The sequence below is a fragment of the Strigops habroptila genome, chromosome 2 (genome assembly GCF_004027225.2).
Source record: "Strigops habroptila isolate Jane chromosome 2, bStrHab1.2.pri, whole genome shotgun sequence".
Lineage (NCBI taxonomy): Eukaryota > Metazoa > Chordata > Aves > Psittaciformes > Psittacidae > Strigops > Strigops habroptila.
Window position 1 is genome coordinate 107,185,259 of NC_044278.2, and position 24,848 is coordinate 107,210,106.

General features: G+C 37.2%; 1 protein-coding gene and 1 long non-coding RNA gene across 5 annotated transcripts in view; both read left to right on the forward strand.

Annotated features, from left to right (window-relative positions):
• The window catches only part of CWF19L2 (CWF19 like cell cycle control factor 2), an 81,185-nt gene that overhangs the window by 34,270 nt on the left and 22,067 nt on the right, over positions 1–24,848 (forward strand). For all 4 annotated transcript variants that reach the window (XM_030477822.2, XM_030477826.2, XM_030477823.1 and 1 more), the window contains 2 exons: positions 15,924–16,046; positions 17,312–17,449. In XM_030477822.2, coding sequence (XP_030333682.1) covers positions 15,924–16,046; positions 17,312–17,449 — 261 coding nt within the window. The remainder of the gene's footprint in view (positions 1–15,923; positions 16,047–17,311; positions 17,450–24,848) is intronic.
• Positions 7,273–7,905, forward strand: LOC115604569. The gene is made up of 2 exons (XR_003990323.1): positions 7,273–7,356; positions 7,420–7,905. It is a non-coding gene; the product is annotated as an uncharacterized LOC115604569 (long non-coding RNA).

Consider the following 24,848-nt stretch of genomic DNA (forward strand, 5'->3'; position numbering starts at 1 on the left):
CTAGTCCAAATTGAAAAGGCAGATTGAAAACAAGTGGAAAAAAAGGTGATTCTTCGCAGAATGGTTGCTCCAGGAGGTTGTGGATGCTGAGAGCTTAAGTAGGTTCAAAGAGAGATTGGACAAGTTAATGAAAAACAAATCTCCTGAGAATTGCACAGAAATGGTGCCTGGCTTTTAGTTGCTGAATCACAAATGCTTGGAGGCATCCTTTCTTTTTGTACTCTTCATTAGGCATTCACTTTTGGCTGCTGCTGGAGAAGGCATATTGGGTTTTGGTTTGATCCAGTATAACTGCTTTTATGTTTTAATCTGCATGTAGAAAGTGTTCTTTATGTCAATTCTAAATAATTTGTGATGTGCATTATTTGTATGCTTTGCCTTTTCCTTTTTTTTTCTCCAGAATTTTGTGCATCTTGTGCTTCCTTCAGTACGGTCCTTGCGTAAGAATCAAATCTGCTAAATCAAATCCTTGCATAAGAGTCAAATCTGCTAAATGAAGAAGAGTTTGCTTTTGTGTTGCTACAAACTGACTTAATTGTGTTTATTTTTTTAATCAGGAAGTATATTGACATGATGCAAAATTAGGTAAATCTGTGCTCAGTCAACAGTGGTGGATGAATGAAGTATAAGTGTATGCATCTTTTAAAACTGTTTTCAATTTCAAATGAAGTATGGCCTATAAGAAAAAACTTCTCAACACTAAGCCTGTTACTGTTTTCCATAGCAATTAATTTGTCTGCAGGAAACAGAAAGTAGTCTCTGCTGAGAAATTGATAGAGACAGTTCTTAATAATGATGAATTGTGTTTAAAATAAAAAAATCAATACAAAATTGAATGAAAGGTAGAAGGTAGTACTTTAAGCAAAATAACACAGTAGAGGATATATTATCATAGGGTATTTAAAAGAAGAGAGTGAAGTTCTGAAAAAGTAGAAAGAAATGAATACAGGCTTTTCTGTCCTGCATTTGAGAAATTGTAAGGCAGACAAGAATGATTTCAGCTAGCAAATCTTCATATGAATAACTGAATTCTGTATGAAAGTCCATCAGCATTCAGTCTAGTATGATTCATTGAATAAATATATTTGAAGCATAAGGAATAAAACAGTGATTGAGAGATATACACACACACACACACACACACACACAAAAATATATATTCTACAAGATCTATACATTCCTTAAGATAGAGCAAAAAACTCAGAACAAAATCTCCTAAAGGGTATGTAGTGCTTCTGTGAAGCCTCTTGGTCATGAAAGATACTTGTAGTGCAATAGTATTCAATTTTGGCAGGCACTGTATTTCACTTTATAGTAGGCATCTGACTGATGTGATGCTGCTTCAAAGGAGAAAACTTTTTCTAGGTTACTTGTTAGATCTGTAAGAGTAACACTCTTCAATCCATCGCTTGTGCATCGTGGGTGGAGAAGATTTATAGTGCAAGGAAAATATAATTTAGCTACTTTTATGGCATAAGTAGGGCTCATCTTTTTGTGAAAACCTTCATATCAGATGTTTCATGTACTTCAAATGCTTCTGTTTTATTTAATTATTCTTCCTGGGTATAAGTAACAAGGATGCTTAGGTTTCCAACACCTCCTCTTACAAACTACATCTACAAATTTTGGTGTATTGAAGGTCTAATGTTGAAGTTGGATCCCTGAGATGCATTACAGTCCAGGCTGAGAGAATTCTGGAGAATATAGCTCAGTGTAAATTGGTTTTTCTTCTTCGTTTTGAAGAATTAATGCTAACCATTTTTCAAAAAGGAAACTGAATCCAACAGCTTGGTTTATACCTCAAATCCTATTTATGATAAAATATCATCCATTGAATTCCATTGCATATAGTTCTACATTAAGAGACACAAGATGGAACTTGCTGCATCTTTATCCAGAGAAAGTATTTGCAGCACAGTTATTACCCGAGACAAGTAAACCGTATGACATTAGGAGTAGCTGAGAGGAATCTGTTGTGGAACAAACGTGAAATGACGTTCTGTTGGTTCCAATAATGATAATAGGGGAAAATGAGAATATTTACTGTTCACATTTTTTCACGATTTGCCTTTTCAAAAACAGCTTAAAAATGACAATGCTTCCTTGGAGAAAGAGCCAGTTATCTGAAAGTAAAGTGGTGTGTATGTGTGTGCATGTGTGGTGGTGTATATGTGTGTATGCATGTAAAATTTAGATAGTGATTAGTATTTTGGAATAGGAAGTGAAAGAAGAAAAATAATCAATGCTTCCGATGTGGGTTTTTTTTTTCTTTTTTTTTTTTTTTTTTTGTTTAAAAAACCCAAACCCAACACCACAGAAAACCAAATCACCCTGAAAATTAACACTCAAAATTGCAGGTGTGCCAGCATGTTTAATTTTAGGTTTGAGAATTGAGATTATAAACACAGATATTTTTCTGCAATAAAAATGTTTGGCTTTCAAAATTTACCTGTAATATGTTTTAATAGCACATGGTTGAGTGGCGTTTCATTGTGACATACCCACTGCAGAACTTCAATACAGTCGAAGTAATACTTTTAGACCTCCTATATATAAAGAATCATTTAAAAATTATTTAAAACTGCTTCTAAGGAAAATACAGCTGAGACACTTGTATGAAAAATAGAATGCTAGGGATTAATGATCCTCGCTAAATGCACAATAAAAATCTGTGATTTCATTTGGAACTTCAGATGGTGGGAAGATACAGCAACAGATGGCCTGTTCACTCTCAGATGTTTTCAGCTCATCATAATTTCTAATTCCTGCTGTTCCATCACACTTGAGTCTTGTCTGAGGGATGGTTGCACCATTCTTTCTTCAGCAAAGCATGTTTTCCATACAAAGAGTTGACTAGCTGTAACAGGAACAGGGAATAATAAAGTGGGGTATACTTTTGCAGAACAGCTTTAATATCGTCAGTGCATACGTTTGTTGCTGTCAGTAAGAGAAGATTACACAATTATTTATAAGACAAAAACATATTAAGACAAACTGGCTTAACTTCCTGAATGTAATTTATAAGAAATTGGTTTTCACAATTAAAAGTACTGGAGATATGGTAGCAGTAACTAAATGCTGCAAAATACCCTGTTGGTTTCAGTACATGTAACAGTATAAAAAGGGCAGAGTGGATAAAATTTCTTAGAGTTCAAACTGGTAAAGGCTTTGGAGTATGCTTTGACACTAGAAGCAAAAGCTGTATCCAAGTGCCATGCAGCACTTGTAGCTGTTGGTGCCATATTTACTAGCTCTGGTTTTCTCCTAATACTATGTTGAATTTCTGTGTATTTTTACTGCTATATCTACTCTTTCACTGTGTTTCCTCAGAGTAAATTTTGGTTTTCCTAACAAATCTGACACCTCCCCAAGCCCAATTAAAAACAAAAGTAAAAACCTTCCTGGAAAGCTGTTCTGGTGCAGTAGATACTTCCAGTCTGAAATGGAAGGTTAAAACCTTACTGATCCTTCTCTTGGTCTTGGCACAGCCTTGGTAAATAAACAGTACTAAACTTTTATGGACTTAAAATAGTTTACGTGTAAAGCCATTTATAAAAGTGTGAACCCTAAATTAACAATTTGTTTTGTATGTTTAAGCAATGAAACACAATTACTGTGTTCAAAATTAGGTTTTGAAAGGAGAACTTGATCAACCAATAACTGTTGGAACCTCCTGGTCTTTAGTGTAATTACATGTTAGGTCTCATTAGCTGTTGCTACCAATGTAAAGCAGAAGTATTTTACAGAAATAGGCTGTTTAGGAGGAGCAATTAAATTATGCACCCATTCTTCAAAAGGAATAAAGTATTTGGTTTTGGGCCAGCACGTCTGGATAATGAGATATGGTTTGTGAGGTTGCGTGTGTGAGATTTTTACCGAGGTTCTTCATGGGTTCTGCACTGACATCTGTGCAGAGTGGGGGCTCTCCGCTGGTGTGTGGAATGGAAGTGCCACTGCTAACATCAGTATTAAATTTGCCATTCTGTTCTGCCTGTCTAGGTAGGAAGATGTTATAGGTTCCTTGCATTTTCAAGTCCTTTACTTTCTTCTGATGTCTCCCAAAATAAATAGTAGTGATAATGGCTTGAGGGTGTGGATATACATGAGTAGAAGCTTAAAAGGATGCAGAGTGAATCTTTGTTCTACAACATCTAATTGTACACATTCTTCCTTGGCTTTTTTTTTAACCCTTTTTTACATATGCTTCTTTAATAATATTTTTTCAGACTGAACTACTTCTCTTTCTGATAAAAATACATTATTAAGCTCCCTCATGTGCCTGAATTATGTTTTTTGTTTGGGCTAATCTGTTGCTTTCAGTTTGTAAAATTACTTTTTCCGATTCTACAGTCTGAAAACACCTTATATACCAGACCTGCTTCTTATCACCATCTCAGTTGTATATTACATTTCTGTCTTGGGTAAGATGAAATAGGAATTTGTGGGCTTAAGAACCAACATGCTGCAATCTTTTTTCTTTTTTATGGTCTGAGTATATATGTTTTGTATCAGATGTTCTTGCTAGATAAACAAGCTATCTAGTCATACATTTTAAAGATTTTCTTACATCCTATACCTACGTGGCTCGTTGATGGTGTGGTTAAATGACTAACCATTTTGAAGTGTAGCTGACAACTTAAAATGTCAAACTGCATGTTTAGACCTTTTTTTAAAGTTGTATTTGCAAAGTTACGTGGCTTCCTGACATCCAATATTATTGTTGTTAGACTTTTCCCATTACTAGGCACATCACTCAACACATTACAAGCTGCTATAAGTTACACATTACCAGTTCCAGCCTTAATTCCACATGCTGGCAGTACAACTCTTACTGAATTCGATCTGAGGCTTTTGTGTGTGGCCATTCTGCTCAAAAGATACTATTCTGATCGCCCTGTCTCAGAGATACTCTAAGAAAGATTTTCGAATGCAGAGATGATTGAAGGCATTCAATATAAAGAGGAGATGAATAAGAAAGCCAGGTTACTTATTCTGAATAATAAACAGTTTAGCTAAATACCCTTTTTCATAATACAACAAAAAGAATTGTTGAATTTAAAAGGCAACCTTATTTTATATCAGTAAGACAAAATTAAGTTTTTTACATAACATGTTACTAACCTGTGTCGCTCACTGACCTGGGGAAAGAAAGGAGAGAGCCTAAACAGCTAGTGGTTAACTAAGTAACTAATGTGGGGGGTTTTTTGGTGTCTTTTTTTTTTCATTAGTCTTACGCTTTATACATAAACTTAGCACTACGTGATGAAGATACTCTTATGTAGACTAGTTCATTTCTGTGTTACAGCATGCATTAGATTTTCTAATGCTTCTCCTCACTGTTAAGCACAAGGTCCTGATTATGGCAGACCAACCTTCTGATCTTGTAAAACCTTTTTTTAATCCTATTTCTATGTTAGCGTAATACCTTTTGAAATTGTAATAGTGATGTTTATTACTATATTTACTGGGTCTGGAAATACTCAATTTTTAGCCTAGGCAGAAGTTTGCTCTAGCTTCCGTTCCTCATGTTGCTATTTCTCTTAATCTTATTTTTATTGCAAATCAAAGATACATGTTTTATACAATGGACTGCTGCTACAGACTTGTGACCATTTTAACTTCATCTTGCTGTGAGATCTAAACCTTGGTCTTGCTATGGAGAATGGTCTACCTACTGATTTTACAAGCATTACCTCGAGGTTGACAGTTCCATTATTCACAACAAATGGCAGAACCTGAAGTGTAGCTTAGATGCTTTGAAGATGATGTTACATGGGGGCTCCAGGTAGTGACTACACTAACTCCTCGATGAGACATGCCCTTAGATCAGCACTGAAGGAGGCAGACTGCTCCTTCAGGATGGGATTTGCTCATCCTTCTGATAACTGTGGTGATCATGTGTAAATGCAACCTGAGAACCTACCAGAAGGGTAACTGAAATGGAAGAAAGAATAATGGAAGAGAACAGGAGACAGTGGATGGAGGAAATAGCCATATCTGACACTCTGAGAAGTGCTAGATGTCTTCTAGGCACTTACTTGATATTACAAGGATGGACTTTTCTAGTAGAGGATAAGACAGTATTCCAAGCATTTCCATTTGCAATAGACTGAAAGGAAACAGGTGTTATGCTTGGTCCAGCATCTAATTTGTCCATAGCTTGGTATTTGGTTGTAGAAATTTGTTCCTTGCTGAAGACAGTTGCTGAGCTTTGTTACTCCTTCATTAGCTTGTACCACTTCAGTGTAGCTGTCATTAAACATTTGCAGACAGCTCTCAACTCACACAGCATGCAGCTTTCTGTTGGCTCAGTAATTAAAAAAGACATGTTTGTTTTTACTAGCTCTAGTTGCTCCCTGTCCCACAATATACTGACTCTTCAAAATATTTTATTCTCTTCAGCTATTAACATTAAAACCCAGTTCCAATTGAGTAGATCCTGTCTCAAATATTTGGGCTGCTTACTCCCTGTGTTCAGCTACTCCAGTGTCTGTTCCTCAAATTAAGCTGTGCACCTGGTGGCAGTGCTTTTCCATTTCCTCCTGCTGGATTATGGAACAGGCATCATCTCTGGAGAGTTCAAAAATCTTTTTCAGAACTGCATGTTATTTATTTATGTATTTAATTTAAAGCATTTATCTTTCAAAACCAGACTTGTCTGCTTTGTTTTGTTCAGTTGGGTGTTAATTGCTGTATAGTGGTTTGTATGTTTGGTGAGAACAACTGTGTACTTTGCATATTTAATTAGCCTGAAGTAAAAATTCATGTTCCTTTAGTAATGGCAACAAACAATTCTCCTCTCATTCTATAAATACACACCATCTTTGTTCGTTTCAGACTGTAAATCATATTGTTTGTGTAGCAGTCATCACAAGATTCAGGGATAGTGACTGAGCCTTTTCTCCAGTTTGAACTTTTCAACATTTAATAATATATATCATATTTAAAGTACTTTTTGATACCTATGTTATACTTACAGAAACAGAGATAATATTTATCTGATGGTATTTATTCATGAATAATTATATTACTATCACCAACATTTCTGTTCATAAGATAGCTTACTGTGTTTAATATTTAATAATATTTATACAATAAGTCATTAACTCAGAAACTTGAGAGGTTTAAAGCTATGTAACACCATGCTACTGCATGAAGAAAGACTACATTCTACGGTTATTAAAACCAAGTTGAAACAAAAGCAAAAAGCCAGACTCAAGTGAATCTCTACATAAAACACAAAAAGATAATTATTGCCTCTTTTGTGAAAGATAGTAACAGTTCCTGGGAATATTTGTAAGGTCTCCTGGACAATTTCAGTTTGTTAGTAGGAAAGAAAGTAGTTACTCCATTCTTGTGCTATGCTGAATGCACATGGCTGCTACTGTATTCCATGTCATATAGTTGTAGGAATACAAGACTACACATGTGTAAAGAAAATATCAACAGATAAAATAAGACTTTTAAGTACGCTCTTTCAGTTAGGTTCGTACCCATGCTCCTTTAGATCCTTCAGAAAAGTCTAACATTTCTGTCATTCATGGCTTTTCCTTGCAAAGGCTCTTTCCCAGTATGCCACATTTGTTCAGTTGTGGAGGAATACTGTTTTCTATTACACTTGCTTGAGCTTGTCCATTACAAATTGTAAATGCTCCATTGAACTGTAATTCCCAGAATTTGCCTTTGGCACATTTTAAAGGTTTCTATTGTAATTGCCACCCTCCATTATTTTTGTAATGAGACCTATTTAAGTGATACATTGCATGCTGAAGGATGTGGACATGGTGTATTGGAATTCTTTTTGGGAGCTCTAGTGAAAATCATCTCTTCATGGCAGCTTGCTTGAAAACTCTTTTTACTGATATTTCAATATAAAGAAGATTCCTGAAGTTTATTCTTTTTTTTTTTTTTTTTAAGAAAGAAAAAAAAGTTGAACAGGAAAATCTTATATTTAGCATGCAAATAATGAATTTATTATTCGAATGTCATCTTCTGATACTGCTGTAACCATTTGAGCATCTTCTTTTTTTCTACTAGAAAGATCTCTGCTTCTGATGTGTTTAGAAATAGCTTTAGTAATTATTGTTAGTAAGGTCCTCCTCAAAATCAACTTTTGTTCTTGCCCTTTTATGTTAATACATTTAACTTTCTGTATTTATGCTGTGTTTTTAATTCAGTTGTATTTAATCAGGATTTTGACTTCTGAAGGATGTCATTACCTCTAATAACATGTTTAATCTGAATACTCATGCCTGACACGTTTCATCCATTGGATTCATCTTGGTTCGTAGTATTCATTTACTTCTAGTCTCTAGTATGCCTTCAACGTTAGTCTTCATGCTGTCCATAATCCATTATTTTATCCTTTTATCTGCCCCTTTTACTTTCTCTTTGATAGACCATTTCCTTTTTTGTACTTTGTCTTCTAAAGCTAAATATTACTAGAATTTTTTGCTCTTTCCTTTTCTCTGGAATATTAAATCTAAATATGTTATGGTCACTCTCATATGCCTTGTGTCAGGACTTTGGACTCTTAGAAATTAGGTAAAAACCCCATACCCTCACAAAACTCATAAAACCCCTGTAGGGTTCTGACTCAAAGAATTTAGTATGTATTATACCTAAATGTTTATCTTCTGTATCATTTCATGTTGAGTAAATGAGAGCCTGCTGAAATCTCTCATTAGAACTTTCTAATGCGTTACTGTCTTCGTCTCTAGTTCCATTGTACACATCTGTGATTCTCAGTAGTCTTCTAGCCCTTCTTGGTTAAAAAAAAAACAACCCAAAACCAAAACCCAACAAAAACAAACCCAAAAACCAAACGTCCCATGATGATGACTCAATATTCTTCTTAGGCAACTGTGCTGTTGTTCTACAGTCCTTAATGTTCAAGAACCTAAATTCTAACTTGCATTTCTTTTGCAATTTAAACTTTTTTGTTTTCCTCTTATTTATCACATATTCTATGTGACGAAACCTGTTGAGTTTTTGCAGCCTACCAGCATGTGTTCCCTAGTTTTGTCTTCATTCTCTTCCAAGTTTTTTGTTTTTTTTTTAAGGACTTTTTTTTGTCCTCTAGTAATTCTTGGTTTTTTCCAGTTTCTCTCCTGTTAAGTTGGCATCTTTCTTGAAGTCTAATGCCCCAGTAGGGTGTAAGGCCATCGGAAGTCTTGCATGTGGAGAAATGGAAGTATTCCCACATAAGTCAGCTTATACTGGTATATATCTTGTATATGTGATCCAGTATAATGCCTGGAGGTTTATTTTTTCCACAAAACATAAGTCAACTTGCTTTGTGAACCATTCTGCATCTCCAAGATCAGAGCATTCACCTGGAGAAAAAATCGTATCTAGTCAGGACTACTTCTAAAACAAGAAGCTTAACAGCAGCTTAGCATTTGGTGGCAGCTTCTAAGTTATTAGATCACGCTAAAATAACAAAATGTTCTAGTGTTATGTTGTGAATTGTTTATTGCTAGAGTAAATAGACAACTTTGAAGGACCTCAATGGACGACATTTATCAGGAAGCTGAAAAAGGGATTCTTGAGGTGGAACTAGAGCAGCCTTAAACAGTAAAAAGGTGGGAAGGAAACAAATGCCTGTATATGTGGATGATCATAAAACATAGAAATAAACCACTGATATCTGTATCAAACAAGAGAAAAGTATCAACACAAGACTTTTACTTAGAAACATTCCAAAAGCATGTCCAAAAATCATACTTCTAAAAGAGAAGTTAGTCATTGTTTGTGGGCTGATTTGGTAATTTTTCTTAGTCGATAAAAGGCTTTTTTTTTTGCAAGATAAATAAATGGGGGTTAGGTGTTTGTATTGTGTTTTTGCTTGATCTTCAGCCAGATGTTTTAAGTTTAGCAGCAGCCTTTGGGGAGTGAAGTGAAACCATTGCCTGTCCCGAGGATGGAAGACTTGGGTGGTAGTGAAGAATTTGATTATCAGATGCATTAAGAGTAAGGATAAACATTTGAGTGGGCACAGATTTGGCTCTATTTTATTGAGTTTTCCTGTCCCCCCAGCCACATACCATGGTTCAGATCCAGAAGATACTCTTCTACTGCCTGTATGTTAGTGTATTGGTATGCAGAAATGAGAAGAAAAAAGAAAGTGCAACTGTTGATAGGATGTAACATTTTGGAGCCTGTCTTAAAAGGCACGTAAAGTCTGTTTTTTCTGACATGTAGAACACATTGTGAATTTCATTCATTTTAGGAAAATAACAGACTGCTCAACAATGGCATCCTTTTTGAAATGTCTCTAGTTTGAAAATTTTAGTGAAGACACTTAAATCTTGAAATGGATGTTTTAAAAAGGAATTAGATGCTTGTAAGTTGACATAAGAATCTGATGTGTGCTATTGTGTACAGTTGCTGCAGCATTGCTGATGTAGTGTCTGTTGGTTTAGTGATTTACCTTTTAAAAAGTCACGTATACAATGAGGTGAAAATTTAGGGAATTTTTTGGAAATTCTGAATGGAATTTCCTGGGAATGGAAAAGTTGCAGCTATTCTTTGTGAAAAGTTTCTATCCCTTTCCTTGTCCCTGCAACACTAAGTTGCGGGAAGGAGAGACCTGTCACCTGAAGTCGTCATCTTTTTGGAGACTTGGTGGGGGCAACAGGCCGCTTCACAGTTTCCAGTGAATAATCTAACAAGTAACCTTTTCTGAAGGGTCCTGTTTATATGAGATCCTCAGTTGGGCACGTTTTCCACTCACTCAGTTCCTGTTACATGCTGCCCCTCTGTGTGTGGATTTGACTAGTCCTCTGGGGAGAGCTGCTGTATTCCTGCTTGGCCACGTGGGTTTGGCAGGTTTGAGACAAGTTGGGTTTTTTTCCTTTGCAAAGGTCTGTTTCATTTCAGCCTAATCATCAGTGCTCTGGGTTTTTTGAATTTCCACTGCAATAGCTGTGGTTATATTTTCAGCATCCAAACTTGTGGAGTTATCCAAGTTTTCAAAGAAGTAGGGCATTTGCCATGTTTCCTGTGATATATTCTGTTGGTGTTAACCTCATTTTTGCTTTCCCTACCTGCTGGGTATAAATTTAAAAAATTATTCCCTATTTCTTCCTTTTTGTACTGCTCTGTTTATGATTTTCCTGACATGATTATCTTGTGTTAAGTCTAAAATATTTAGCCTGTGACTGTATTTGTCTTTTCATAGAATCCTAGAATCCTGGAATGGTTTGAGTTGGAAGGGACCTTAAAGTTACAGTGCCCATGCCATGGGCAGGGACACCTCACACTCGACCACGTTGCTCCAAGCCCCATCTAACCTGGCCTTAAACACTGCCAGGGATGGGGCAGCCGCAACTTCCCTGGGCAACCTGTGCCAGTGCCTCACCATTCCCACTTACCCATACTTCACATATACCTCACACTTTCCGACCATTTCAAACAAAATTTTGCGCTTATTTCAACCCAGCGTTGCATATGGGCAAGTTTCTTGTTGTCAAGTGAAGTACTCCTTGGGAAACATTCCCACCTGTCCTGTCCTCCTCCACCTCCCCGCCTTCTGGTTTTCAACACTTTGCTGCTTCTTTGACTTTCCTCTTCCCCAGCTCCTTCAACCTTTAAAGTTGTTTCTACTGTCTGTCACAGCACTGAGCCTTGCTAAGTCACAGGTTATTTAAGCGTTACAGTTTTCACAGAAGTCTACCTATTCTGTTTGGTTGGTTTTTTTCACATGCCAAAAGAAATAATCAGTTCCTTAGCAACTTGCATTGGTTACCTCTTTGTTGTTACATCCAGAATACTCCATTTGCATTTATATCCCATTTAAAAATGTTCTGTGCAATCTTTTTGCGCATATAGTATTCTTTTCTACAACCTGTTTTCCTCTGTGCTCATCTAATGCTGTTGGGTTTTTTGTTGTTGTGATGTTTTCAGATTAATAGTGCTTTTAATGCTGTGGTGATAACTAGGTCTCACATCTGTCTGAGCAGCAGAGTGATAACATGAAAACACAGTTGTCCCCTGCTCTGTCTGTCTGCATCTCTAGCCAGGTTTGACCTTTAGCACATGGCAAGAGTGGGGTAGAACCACACAGCTTTTTTCTCATGTTGCAATGAATCACCTCTGCACACCCTCTCAGTAGAGAGAAAACACCTTATCTTGTGCAAAACTAGCATCTGAGGCATGTATCTGGTGGCTGCAGAAAAAATAAGTAGTGTTGTATGTGAATTCTCTGAAAATACCGTTATTGGAGCCAGGCCAGTGTTGAACATCTTGGTTTGCTTTACAAAATGAGATTTGCCTTTGGTGATACAGAAGAGAGAAGTTTGGCTTACCTAGGCAGCTTTTTGGTCCATAACTTCTACCTTCATGTGACTTTTCATGGAAAAATATAATTAAGCTGTTGAAGCTAGCCTATTTCAGTATCTACAGAATTCCCAGGCTTCATTGGGGTTTCAGAGACAAGCTTTCATTAGGCAAGGGTACCAGATGTAAAGCAGACATCAGTTGTTTGGTGGAAAATAGCTTCAAATTGAGATTAATAAAGTTGTTTATAAGATTTGACAAAGGCTGTTCTAATATCACAAGATTTAGTGATGTCCCCATTATTTGCTCTGATTTAGTCATCTGATTTACCTGAACATCTTTATAGTGCAATCAAGAAGCTCTCAGGCTTTTTAAATGTTTCTTTTTTTTTTTTTTTAAATATATATATATATTCTTTTAGAAAGTGAAATACTTATTTTTTCTGGTAAAGAATTTCTGCCTTTTCAAAGTATTTTTTTTTTGGGGGGGTGGGGTGTATGTATATATCTTTATTTAAGTCAGAATATGTGGGAATGTACTGTTGTCCCTGTTTTGGAGGGAGCTGAGGTGACCTGGCTCTTGACAGGACATCCATCATCTGAATGGATGTCTGTCAGCTTGAAAGCTAAAAGGTAATAAATTCCATTCCAAATGAGAAAGTAGTTGGTGGGAGCAGATGAAGGTATGCTTTCAGGGCATACTTTCATCTGCTGATGAATGTGGGCTGGGCACACAAAGGGAGTGATATGGAACAGCACATGGCACTTGAGTACTTCACTGGTAACAATATTGTAAGCTGCAAGTGTAAGTACTTAGAAATGGAGTTTGCAATAGTTGAGATGTAAGATTTAATGAAGTATTTAAGCAGTCATTTGGGAAATGGATATATTAGTTCTACTCCCTCGTGTTTTGTCTGAAGGATTGGAATCCATGGGAGTGCCTTCATCACTGAGCTATACGATAATGCTCTGTTTTCATACATGCTGATAAATTCTGTCTGGCTTAATGAGTCCTCCATGTCTATTCTTCACTCCTGCTGTACAGCCGTTCCAGGCCTCCTCCTGCTTCCTCTGCTTGGTGGGTAGAGAAGTCACGGGAGATAGACTTGTAATCTTCCTGAGCTGCATTGGAGTTAAATGAGTGGATGATGTTCCTACAGAATATTTTTACAAAAGGGTATATTTTTCTGGAATGAATCTGTGGCTGCAGTCCTTTTTAACAAACTCGAGAGTGTTAATGAGCACTGGATCTGAATGAAGTCAACCACGGATAAAACAAAGGGATAAGGATGCTTAGCCCAGCACCCTATTATACAAGGAAATTGAGCAATCTTCTGTGTGCTCAGATGAGTGATGGTGATTTTACTATCTATTCTCCTGTCACTGGCTGACAGATTGAACTGAAGCCAGGCAATTGGCAGCTTGCTTCTCAGGTTCTGATAAAGAAAAATCAACATTACCAGGAGTTTTCATATTGGCCTTCTGTATCTGTGTCTACTGGTAAGGACCATGCTGTGAACTTCTTTCTTTCTGATACCCAGCTTTTAATATGTTCACAGCTGTTCTGTTTTTCGTCTTTGTAATATCATCTCAGAGTAACTGTCAGTCATAGCCGTCAGGGGTTTTTGTGGGTGTGTTTTTCTTCCCCACCCTTCAACTGAAGTAGAGATTGGGAGCATAATGCAGAATGGACATGCAGTTTTTTATGATAGCATCCCTATGTAAGTTGTGATATGGATCTTATGATACCTCTTCAGTAGTGATCTGCCTTCAAGTTTGAAGTGAAAGTTTAAAAAACTCAAAGAAAGAGGGCTAGTTCTGAGTTCTGTCTTCTATGAGTTTGGGTGCTGGGACATGGTGCTTTGTGAACTCCAGTATTGCGAGAAAAAAAAATAATAATTCAGAATGCTGACAGGGATAATGAAAGGAAAATAAGGAAGATGACACCATTTATTATTAGTTTCCTGTTGGGCTTTATTCAGTTTAAATAAAAGATATATGTCAGACAAAGGATTCAGTTGGCTGATTGCACTAATTCTGGATCAGGTGGCTGCTGTTTAGATTTTTTGAACTCTTACACCAGTTATAAGATGGTAAAATGTACATTTAGTGCTGTTTGTCTCATTAAAGTGCTTGTGTGGTCCTCCTGGGTAACTCCTCTCAGGTTCCACCTTCTGGAAGCTTCCATTTTGTTTTTGAGCTTCATTAGAATTTGTCCTTGAAGATCAACCAACTCTCTAGGGCACCTTTGTCATCCACTACCATCCCTCATGAGATCAAGCCAAGCAGATCGCTGAATAAGCTGAAGACCATTTTCTTATAATCCAAGGGTTTTTCTTTGCTCTGTTACTTGTCTTCCTCACTTCCCTTAGAATCTTAAGCTTCACTATCTCTTGGTTGCTGCAGCCAAGGCAGCTGCTGACTTCCATGATCTTGATTAGGCTGTTTTTTAAAATTTATGAGTGGAAAATTCAGTGGAGCAACACTCCAAGCCAAGTTTGTTCAGCATTTGTGTCAGTACTTCTCCTCAATGCATTCAAAATCTGGATTGCTTGTGACCTACTGTGCTGCTCTTCTGGCAGATGAACTGGTGGTTCTATTCTACTGTGAGGACCAAGGGTAGGTGTGTGAAAGCCTTCCTTGTTGCCGTGTCCTGAGTATGCCTCTTACATCTCCAGCACCTCAAGAGATTGGTTTAGTCAGGTTTCGAAGATGCCCTCCTAATGATTCTCAAATTTCTTTTGGTATGTAGAAGCAGTAACTAAGTACAAGTGTAGTTTATGTGAGATTGAATGTGTTTGCCATCCAAAGGCAAATTACTTATTTGGCATATATCAGGTAAATGCTTGGTTTTGTTTCCATATATTTCAGCGTATGAACAGATGATTTAAATGTTGGTACTTCTGCCTCAATCTGTAATTTAATTTGACCTAAATAACCAATGTACATCTACTCATCTCTTTCTTCTTCACCATAGAGATACTTGTTGACCTGTTTGTATTTCCTATTCTGCATACTCTATAATCAAGATTAAAATATTTTCATTATTACATTGTGATGAGAGCAATCTGTATCAATGGTAGGTGCAGTGTAGGAAATAAAAGTCAGATCTAATGGAATGTGTTGAAAATCTATAGCTAATGTTTTGTTTGTTAGCCAAGTTTTGAAAGGAAAAAAATACACCAGAACCGCACAAAACCCAACACAACACCCCCAAACCACAAAAAGCCCAGAAGTGGTAACTTGCTGCAGATTTCCAGTGGTTTTCAGGAATATCCTGTTACAATGGTGGCAGTGTATATTAATTCAATATTATCTGTTTGAGTCTTCAGAAGCATTGTATTTCTTCTGCGGATGAAGCTTTATGAGAAAGTACCAAGAATACAAACTTGGTTCTTTTAGGAAAGGATTGGTTAACTCTGCACTTAACTAGCTGAATGTATGTTTAATATTCTGTTCTTTTTGAATGTGGAGAAGGTACCTTGTGTGAGGTAATAGTGTCTGCTTTGAATTATAATGAACACATGAAATTTGAAGAATCTGTTATTTAATCTTTAGAATTTTAAATATTTATTGTGGATTAGGTGTTTCTTTTGCTTTTGTCTGTGTCAACTGTTTTAAAATATGTTTTAAAACCTGGCACAGCCTTCAAGCCGTCAAGAAGAACAAGTGGTCCTTGTCAGAACAGATCAAAGTGGAAGGGCATGGCCTGTGACCGCACCAGCTGAACCACAGGAGCCCAAAGGAGGCCGGAGAAAGCGGCAGATGGTAAGTTTTACGAATGTATTAAAGCGTAATTCTGAAATGATTTTGTAGTTTTACTTTTATGATGAGTAATATGAGTGTCTTATCAGAATGTCAGTAGGTAGTTAAAAAGTTCCTTTCAGAAGATGATTGTAATGAAGTGTTAGAGTACATATTTATTAAGCATATATTAAGTTTATTTTCAGACTGCGTTTCCCTAGGGATCACTTTAGGACTTATTTAAATGCACATTCATGAAAAGGTAAGTTTTTCAAGTTATCGCAGTCTCTTAGCCAAGGAGTTTCTATTACATAAAGTTATGTAAATAATAAAGATCAGCAAAGGTAAATATTTCCAAAATATGATTTTATTGACATACTCAAGTCTCAGGGGCTAGTTTTCTTTTGCTTTTATTTAATTCTGATCAAAAATACTGCTACTGCTGATAATAAAAATTATTACCTAATCTTTGTAACAGTGTTTTGGGGAACAGTGAGAAGCTTGGAGACTGCAACAGTGTTTGCTTGCAACAGTAAATAATCTAATATTTCAATCTTCTTGGGGTAAGAGGAGATAACGATACCTCGTATTTCTAGCAAGCATGTTGTTGATCAGGAGGACAGATCAGTTTATAACACTGCTATGGAGGAGTGAAAGGCACAAGAGGGTGAGGAATAGCTTGCCATCCTCCTATTGTTTTCCATTTTGGAAAATGCCATCTTGTTTTATGTTAATGACCATTCCCTATGCTCGTTCAGGATTTAATTTAGTCTTGCTCTAAAGGACAAACTCTGTTCTCTTGTGCACTCTGTCTAAGATGACAACATTTCCCAGCAGAGGTACCCCATTTATCAAGTTTTCAGTACTGTGATTGCTGTGTTTCAGTAGTGTCTGTGGCTTGACAGTTCAAAAGCTTCTGTAAATAATGAAGATTACTTTTTGGAATAGTCTGTTTTTTGTGAGCTGATCAACTGTTTCACTTTTCTTTGTTCGTTTTCATCTTTCCTGAATGGTAATTTAGGTCTGATAGCTTAAGGATATGGTAGATATAGCGGTAGATATAGCAGTTGTAGGAAGAGACTATACTTTTATTTCAATGTACTGATGCAACTGAAGAAAGGGAGAAATGTTCTTTTCCTTAGGTGAAATGAAGCAGCAAGCCCAATTGTTTCAGATGTGCTTAGCTTGATTCATGATTCTTTAAACTTCTTGAAATTATTAGGATCTGAATTTTATAGTTGGTCATTCTCACTAGGTTTAATGTTTATTTTCAATATCTTTGTTTCCAGATCCCTACTCATGTAGATAAAGAAAGAGTAAGGTATTTTCAGGATGATGATAGTATGAACCTGAAGGATTTGGTCAAAAATGAGAAGATGAGGACAGCAGAGGATCAAAACTCACTGTTCATGCGCATGGCATCAAAGGTAAGGTGTCTTGTATGTGTCTTTTTAATTAAGCATTTTATTATTAGAAATGTCAGGGAGGACATGAGGCCTCAGTGCTCTAGGTATATTGCTTTTGGTTGAGAATTCTGATTGGCTTGAGTAATAATCAAGTGTATTGTAAGATGGTCCTGGTAGATGTTATCAGTGATGGCAATCTGCGTGCACCTTCATAGAGGTGATTGTGCAGTTTTTCTGCCTATAGAATTCTATGCTTATGAGGTGACCGCTCCTAGACTGTGTTGTACATTGATAGATTACTAATGCTCAACAAAGCAAGTTTTCCCCAAATTAGTTACAAATACAAGAAACATTTTCTTAGTGTGTAGAATGTCTCTTCCATCTAGAAGTTACAAGAATCAATGAGATTTGAAGCAAACTACCTGAAATTCCGTCAGGATTTCCTGGTTAATGAGATAATTTATACTCGCAAGCCATCCAGATTTATACATTATGGTTCCATGAGTGATTCCACTTAAAAGAGGGTCCAACTCACAGACAGATACTGCAGTGCAAATGGAATTGCTAATTTCTGTCATCCAAACTGGGTAATAAAAAGATACTTTCTGTGCTTGATATGGAAGTGTTTGACAGAGATGATTTCCAATAGCTACAACACACAGTTTCTCTAGCATGCTTCAAATTTGACTAGGTTTACTGCTCTAGCATTTTGTGCACTGCTGAGCAGGTTTTGAAAAAGCTTGTTAGCATGGAATTAGTATCATCACAGACAGAATTAGTTACTTCCATTTATTTAGAAGGCAGACAGGGTCCTGGAAAATAGGTTTTGGTTTGTTTATTTGTTTTTCTTTTTAAAATTCTCCTACCTTAGGCAATACTTAAAAGAATCAGGAAAACCATCATAGTACCCAGTAAAAAGTATTTAATCTGATGCTATAAACCATGTGGCAGAAAATTCTTCTGTAGAGATTATCAGAATTTAGTGTGGTTTGTGCATCTTCTCATTCAGCTGCTTCTGGGAGATGTTCTCATTCATTGGCATACTCAAAAAAATGATGCCCATAGGGTCCAATTAAATAAACATATCTTCTTGGCAGTATTTGATTTCCTGCTTTACCTTCCCTTCCAAAAAAAAATGTCCGAACACATAAAACTTTGCTTCAAGACATGTGTAATAGTGCAAACTATTAACTAGAATTAGCTAGCATATCTGTCATGCAAACATTTACAAATAAATGAAAATATAAGGGCACAATAAAATTTTGTACTGTCCACATCGTAGGATAATAAGCATAACAAAGAGAAATAGTTGCCATTTTCTCAAGGACCTTACTCATCTCATATTGTCTTGTCTTCTTTAATTATTTTCATTAGAAGAGGTAATTTCCATGAAAAATGGTGTGTGTTTATGTATGAATGTCAAGATTAAAACATAAGTAGAATGGAATTAAAAAATATTTAACTGAAATCTGGGTATTGAAGGTGAGTTTGTAAATCAATATTAACATGTCTTTCTGAAATTAGTATTAATGTGCTCAATTTGTCCTGTGTTTGGTCTGATGTTTTCATGTGACTGCTTCCACTGAGCAGTTTACGATTGCTTTTTGTGCTCCGATTCTTTTCAGAGACGTGAAAATAAAACCAGGCTTATTTGAGGTTCATGGATTTGGCAATGGCAAATGTTTGCTGTGCCTCTGTGAATACACAGTGGAGTGTTCTCAAAAAGAGAAATATTTTTTTGCTTGGATTTTTCAGACTGAAATGAAAGGCCATTCAGGCTTTTCTGAGAAATATGTGTGCATTTATGTACTTGGCTTGCCCTTGAAATTTCTAAACTTTGTGAAAAAGTATTATTTGTGTAATCATGTGTTTGCTGATTCCAAGCTTCTTCAAACTGGAAATGATGTTTGACTTTTGGAGCATGTTCAGTGCTCAGTGCTAATTGCACGTGTATGACAGTGGTGAAAACATTCTAAGGGGGTGGACACCCTCCCAAAACAGGCTAAAACTTTATTTAATTGTTTAAAAATAAATTGAAGGGTGAATGAACAGAAAAATAAAGAGTTTCTGGAGGTTAAAAGAAAAATCAAATTCAGAACCCAAACATTATTTAAAAAGTACTTGTCATGTCCAAGTAAGGAGAATGGAAAAGTGTGTGAGCCTTGCAGGCTTAGAAGTAAGCTTTTATAAGAAAGATAGAAAAATGATCTTGAAGGAATTGCTTAAAGTAATTATTTTGAGTTGGCTAAAAGCATAGAATTAGGAGTTAAACTCTTTGGAAGCAAGAAGCCTGCAGGAATGTGGTGTTGGAAAAACCTGATCAAGGTGTAATTAGAGCATTTAGGAAAAATAAGTGCATACAAGAACTAATGAACTATTTGTGTTAATATCTTCTGTAAATGAGGCCAGAGAGATTCTTTTGCATGAGTCATTATTTACAGGGAATAAGTAAAAAATTCTCTCAAGTTAACAGTGACAGTAAAATGAATTTTAGCTCAGATTTATAGAAATCCTTTATTTTAAAAAGAAACTTGAATTTGGGATGAATAGTTGCAGATGACTAAAACTGAATGGTCTTCCTCCTTAAGTTGTCTGAAAGAAGTCAGATGTGACATGAACTGCTGAATGTAATCTTTATTCATCCTGAGGAACAGAAGATGGCATGTATAATGGCAATCTTTAATAAGAAAACAGAGGGCAGGAGTAAATAGTTATTTTTTATTGTAAAAAGGGGGTTGCCAGTGGATTAATAACATAATTATTCAGGGCTGTCAGAAATAGAGGTCATTCTAAATTGTAGAATGTCAGAATAGAACGCTGGGATTTTTCTAACACTGTGAAACTTGTATCTGAAATGATTCTTAAGACTTACTTTAGAGAGTTGCTGGAGACACGTACGTATTTTAGTGGTATGAGTCATCTGTCCTATTTCAAATGCCATCTGAAAGACATTATGGGTATAAAAGTTATTAAGATGTCTAGCTCAGGCACAGGAGATTATGCTATAGACCTCTCAAATAAGGAGAAAGAGATCCCACCATAGGTATTGAGGCAATAAATTCAGAGGAAAGCCAGGGTCAATGAATGCAGAATGATGGTAATCGTGAAGCCAAATGAAGCCATAATTGTGCATCTGCCACAGGAGGCTGTTACCGCTTGTCTTGAGAGCCACTGCGAGTATGCAAACATCATCTCAGTGCTGATGTGATTAAAAAGAGAAACGGAATTTTGGAGATTGTGGAAAAAGGGAATTTAGGACCAATCTGAAAATGTACGGTACCCATAGCTTCAGTTCTACCCAAGCTTGTAAAGCATATCCTGTGGTCAGAGGCATAGAATGGTGGCCATTTGAAGTAAACTTAAGTAAGCAACATTTCTTCAGCCTGGTGGGGGGGAAAGACAGCTGGTACACTAGAATACAATTATCATAAAAAGTTTAATAGAAAACAACTATTTTTGTTTCTCATATGTGAAGTGTTCCTAGGGCAGAGTTTAACGTGGAGGGTTTGAGGATTTTTTCAGTGAAGGAGGAAATCGTAGAACTTGCACTGAGTATGAGGTGCTGAGGAGGCCTGAATTGTGAGGGGGAGAAAAAAAGATACACTGGCTGTACAGTGAAGTACAGTTTCATTGGTGAATATTAAATAGGGAGATCAAGACAGACTTTTGGTGCAGGCTTTCCACAGTGAAGTGCTGAGAGCTGCAAGTGTGTAGCAGAAGTGTCAGTCCTACGTGCTTTGTTTATGCTTTCCCCCATATGTTTTAGCCATTGCTGGAGGTTGATTTGTAGCATAAAATGATCACAGTTGGTTGGAGTGAGCAGCTGGATTTAGTATGTTTTATTCTAGAGGCTTTCCTTTGCATTTGTTTGGTTTTGGTTTTATTTTATTGAAGGATAAAATTTCTTAATAACGTCACAAGAATGTATTGTGTTTCCTGGCTTACGCAACTGCTTTGTATTTTAGTTTGGGAAGGCGAAGGCTCTGAAGGTTCCTACTGACTTCAGTAAGCTTTGGGTCAGATGCTATGTACTGTATGTACTGTTTTTCTTTTTTGTGTTCTTTTTTTTGTGTTACATCACATTATTTTATTAGAACCAAACCTCTTTTGTCAGTTTTAGTTGGATAACAGTACACAAATCTGGCACAGATGAATTACTTTCTTTTTGTATATTCATTTGAGAAGTGGAAAAAATATCCACAAAAAAATGAATCTGCCATCTTTCAGAAGAGCTTTGGGAGAAAACTGCTGAAAGTCTGTAAATGATATCCTACCTAGGGTGGGAGAAGGGAGATCCTATCCCTTAAATTCTGTTGAATAATTTCATTCATCTTATCAGTCTGAACTGCTTTTGTTGAGTGGTTGTTGTGATTTCCTGGGAGTGGCTACTGGATTAGAAGTTATCTACTGCAAGTGAGGAAGTTGCTTTCAATGAATAGAATTTAGAGTATATTTTTACCACAATCTTCCTATAAGGATCTCTACTGCACTAATACTTTTCATTGCGTTGGTGGTTTTGCTTCCCTAAATTCTAATGTAAAATCTGATGGCAACATAATTTGTGGGAAAACAGATATTCAATGGGTGGCTCATCCTTAGGTTCAGTTGAATGCCTCTTTTCAGCTGAATGGAAACCAAAACAAAATTTGTTTGAATTATTGAAAACAGTATTTTTTTTAAAATCTGTTGCATTTGTTCGTTTTCTTAAAATTGCTGACTGCTCAGTCAAGAAAAAGAAGAGTTAGACTAAAACCTTAAGGAGCTTCTGCTGTCATAATATAGCCAAATATGTCTGTGGTTTTGCCTTAGAGCTTCTATCTTATGGTCAGATGATATTTTTCCATACTGGCTGCATCTTCTTCAGTCCAGTGAATGTTCAGTGTTTGGCAGCAAGGTGGCTCTCCAGTCCTTACAACTCTTGGGTTATGCAGTGTCATCACCCTTAATTGCCACCTTTAATCAAATATGAATTTATCAATGTGAGCAGAGGACCTAAACCCTCCCTGCCTTCATCACCCTCATCTTGTGTGACATGTTTGCTCCTTCTCCTGTGCCAGCCGGCAGTGTAATCCCTCATGCAGTTGTGGCTGTGGTTAAGAATAAGCATATAGACTACAGCACTATTATTTCCTTCATGGATTTTCCCAGGGCTTTATCACTTTCCCAGCTATGCCAGAAAGAAAATTCCAGAAACACAGTTGTTGAGGATGGAGGAAATGGGCACTGCTCTCACAAATGGGAATGGAAGGAGAAAGACGGACCAACATATTTTCTGGCTTTTACACAGCTGAATGCTGTGCTCCATGTGAATGATACTTTCCCAATATTTAGTGTTTTAATGCTATTTTAAATGGTATACAGGCTAGTTGTTATGAATCTCTGAAGAATTTGACAAAATTGCAGTTTTGTAAAGGGAGATCATAGAATGGTTTGGGTTGGAAGGGAACTTAAAGCTCATCCAGTTTCAACCCCCTGCCATGGGCAGGGACACCTTCCACTAGACCAGGTTGGTCCAAGCCCTGCCCAACCTGGCCTGGAACACTGCCAGAGATGGGGCAGCCACAGCTTCTCTGGGCAACCTGTGCCAGCGCCTCAGCACCCTCACAGTAACGAATTTCTTCCTTATATCTAACCTAAATCTCCCCTGTTTAGTTTGAACCCATTGCCTCATATCCTATCACTACAGTCCCTGATGAATAGTGTCTCTCTGGCATCCTTGTAGGATGGGTAGGTACTGGAAGGGTGCTGAGGTCTCCCCTAAGCCTGCGTTTCTCCAGGCTCAACAGTCCCAACTCTGTCAACATCTCTTAGGAGAGGTGCTCCAGCCCTCTGAGCATCTTTGTGGCCTCCTCTGGGCTTGCTCCATTGGATCCACATCCTTCTTATGCTGGGGGCCCCAGAGCTGAATTCAGTACTGCAGGTGGGGTCTCATGAGGATGGAGTAGAGGGCGAGAATCAGCTCCCTGGACCTGCTGACCACACTGTTTTTGATGCAGCCTGGTATGTGGTTGGCTTTCTGGGCTGCAAGTACACACTGCCAGCTCATGTTGAGCTTCTTGTCAGTCAACACCTCCAAGTCCTCCTCAGGGCTGCTCTCCATCCATTCTCTGCTCAGCCTGTGTTTGTGCTTGGGATTGCCCCAGCCCAGGTGTAGGACCTTGCACTTGGCTTGATTGAACTTCATGAGGTTGGCATTGGCCCACCTCACAACCATGTCAAGGTCCCTCTAGATGGCATACCTTCCCTCCAGTGTGTTGACTACACCACACAGCTGGGTGGTGTTGGCAGACTTTCTGAAGGCGCACTCAATCCCACTGTCCATGTCACCAACAAAGACGTTGAACAGGGTTGGCCCCAACACCGGCCCCTGAGGGACACCACTCGTTACTGGTCTCCATGTGGACATTGAGCCTTTGACTGCAACTCTCTGTGTGTGGCCCTCCAGCCAATTCTTTATTCAGCATGTATTCCATTGATCACATCCATGTCTCTCCAATTTAGAGACAAGGATGTTGTGCAGGACAGTGTCGAGGTGGGGATGTTAAAATAGGAAGGTATAATTCATAAGAGTTTACTTACTTAAATGGGACTTGGAAGAAACATCAGTACATAGACCCAAAATCTCTCTCCATGAAACCTCTGTCTAATCCTGTTGGCGTATGAGGGTCTGTATAGTGTTACCTCATGCCTGACTTCCACTCTGTTTCACAGACTAAACTATTGTTGTGGTCAAGCCATTCTCATCCTTAGAAGTCTTTTTCCCACCTGTAAAATTTCCTTTTCTCAAGAGCTCCACGAGATCAGATGGAGGCAATATGCCACCTCCTTGCTGTTTGTTTACCTCTTGAGCCAATGGTTTAAATTTATATAAAATACAATTTCAGATTTACCATTCCCCTCTTGCTCATTTTTCTTCTTTTTCTAGTTGTGGTTCTAATACAACCCTGTTGTACTTGACGCTCTTGACTCCTGTTACTTTTGGCTTCTGTTCAAAGCACGTTGATGTGGATGTCAGTTATCTTGGACAGGCTAAAATACAGCTTCTGCAACAGCCATCTTATGCATGCTATTATGTCAAATTTATGAATGTCAAGAAAAAGCACCAAATCTTTCATTATCACTGGTGAAAAAGCTGTATTTTTTCCTTGTTTAAACAAAAAATTAAAAGCCCAACACTGATCTTTTTAATATATGAGGAAAAAACTCAGGCCTTAAATCTAATTCTTTCATATTTCACTGTTACACTTAAAGAAAAAAAACACCTATTTGAAGTTACTGTATTCTACTTTTTACTTTCTTCAGCTTGAAAAGCAGATTGGGTTCTCACTGCCGGAGAAGCATGACTATAGGATACAAAAAAAGTCAACAAAATATTTGAAAACTGATTTTTTTTTTCCTGCCAGTTTTAGAGTACAAAATA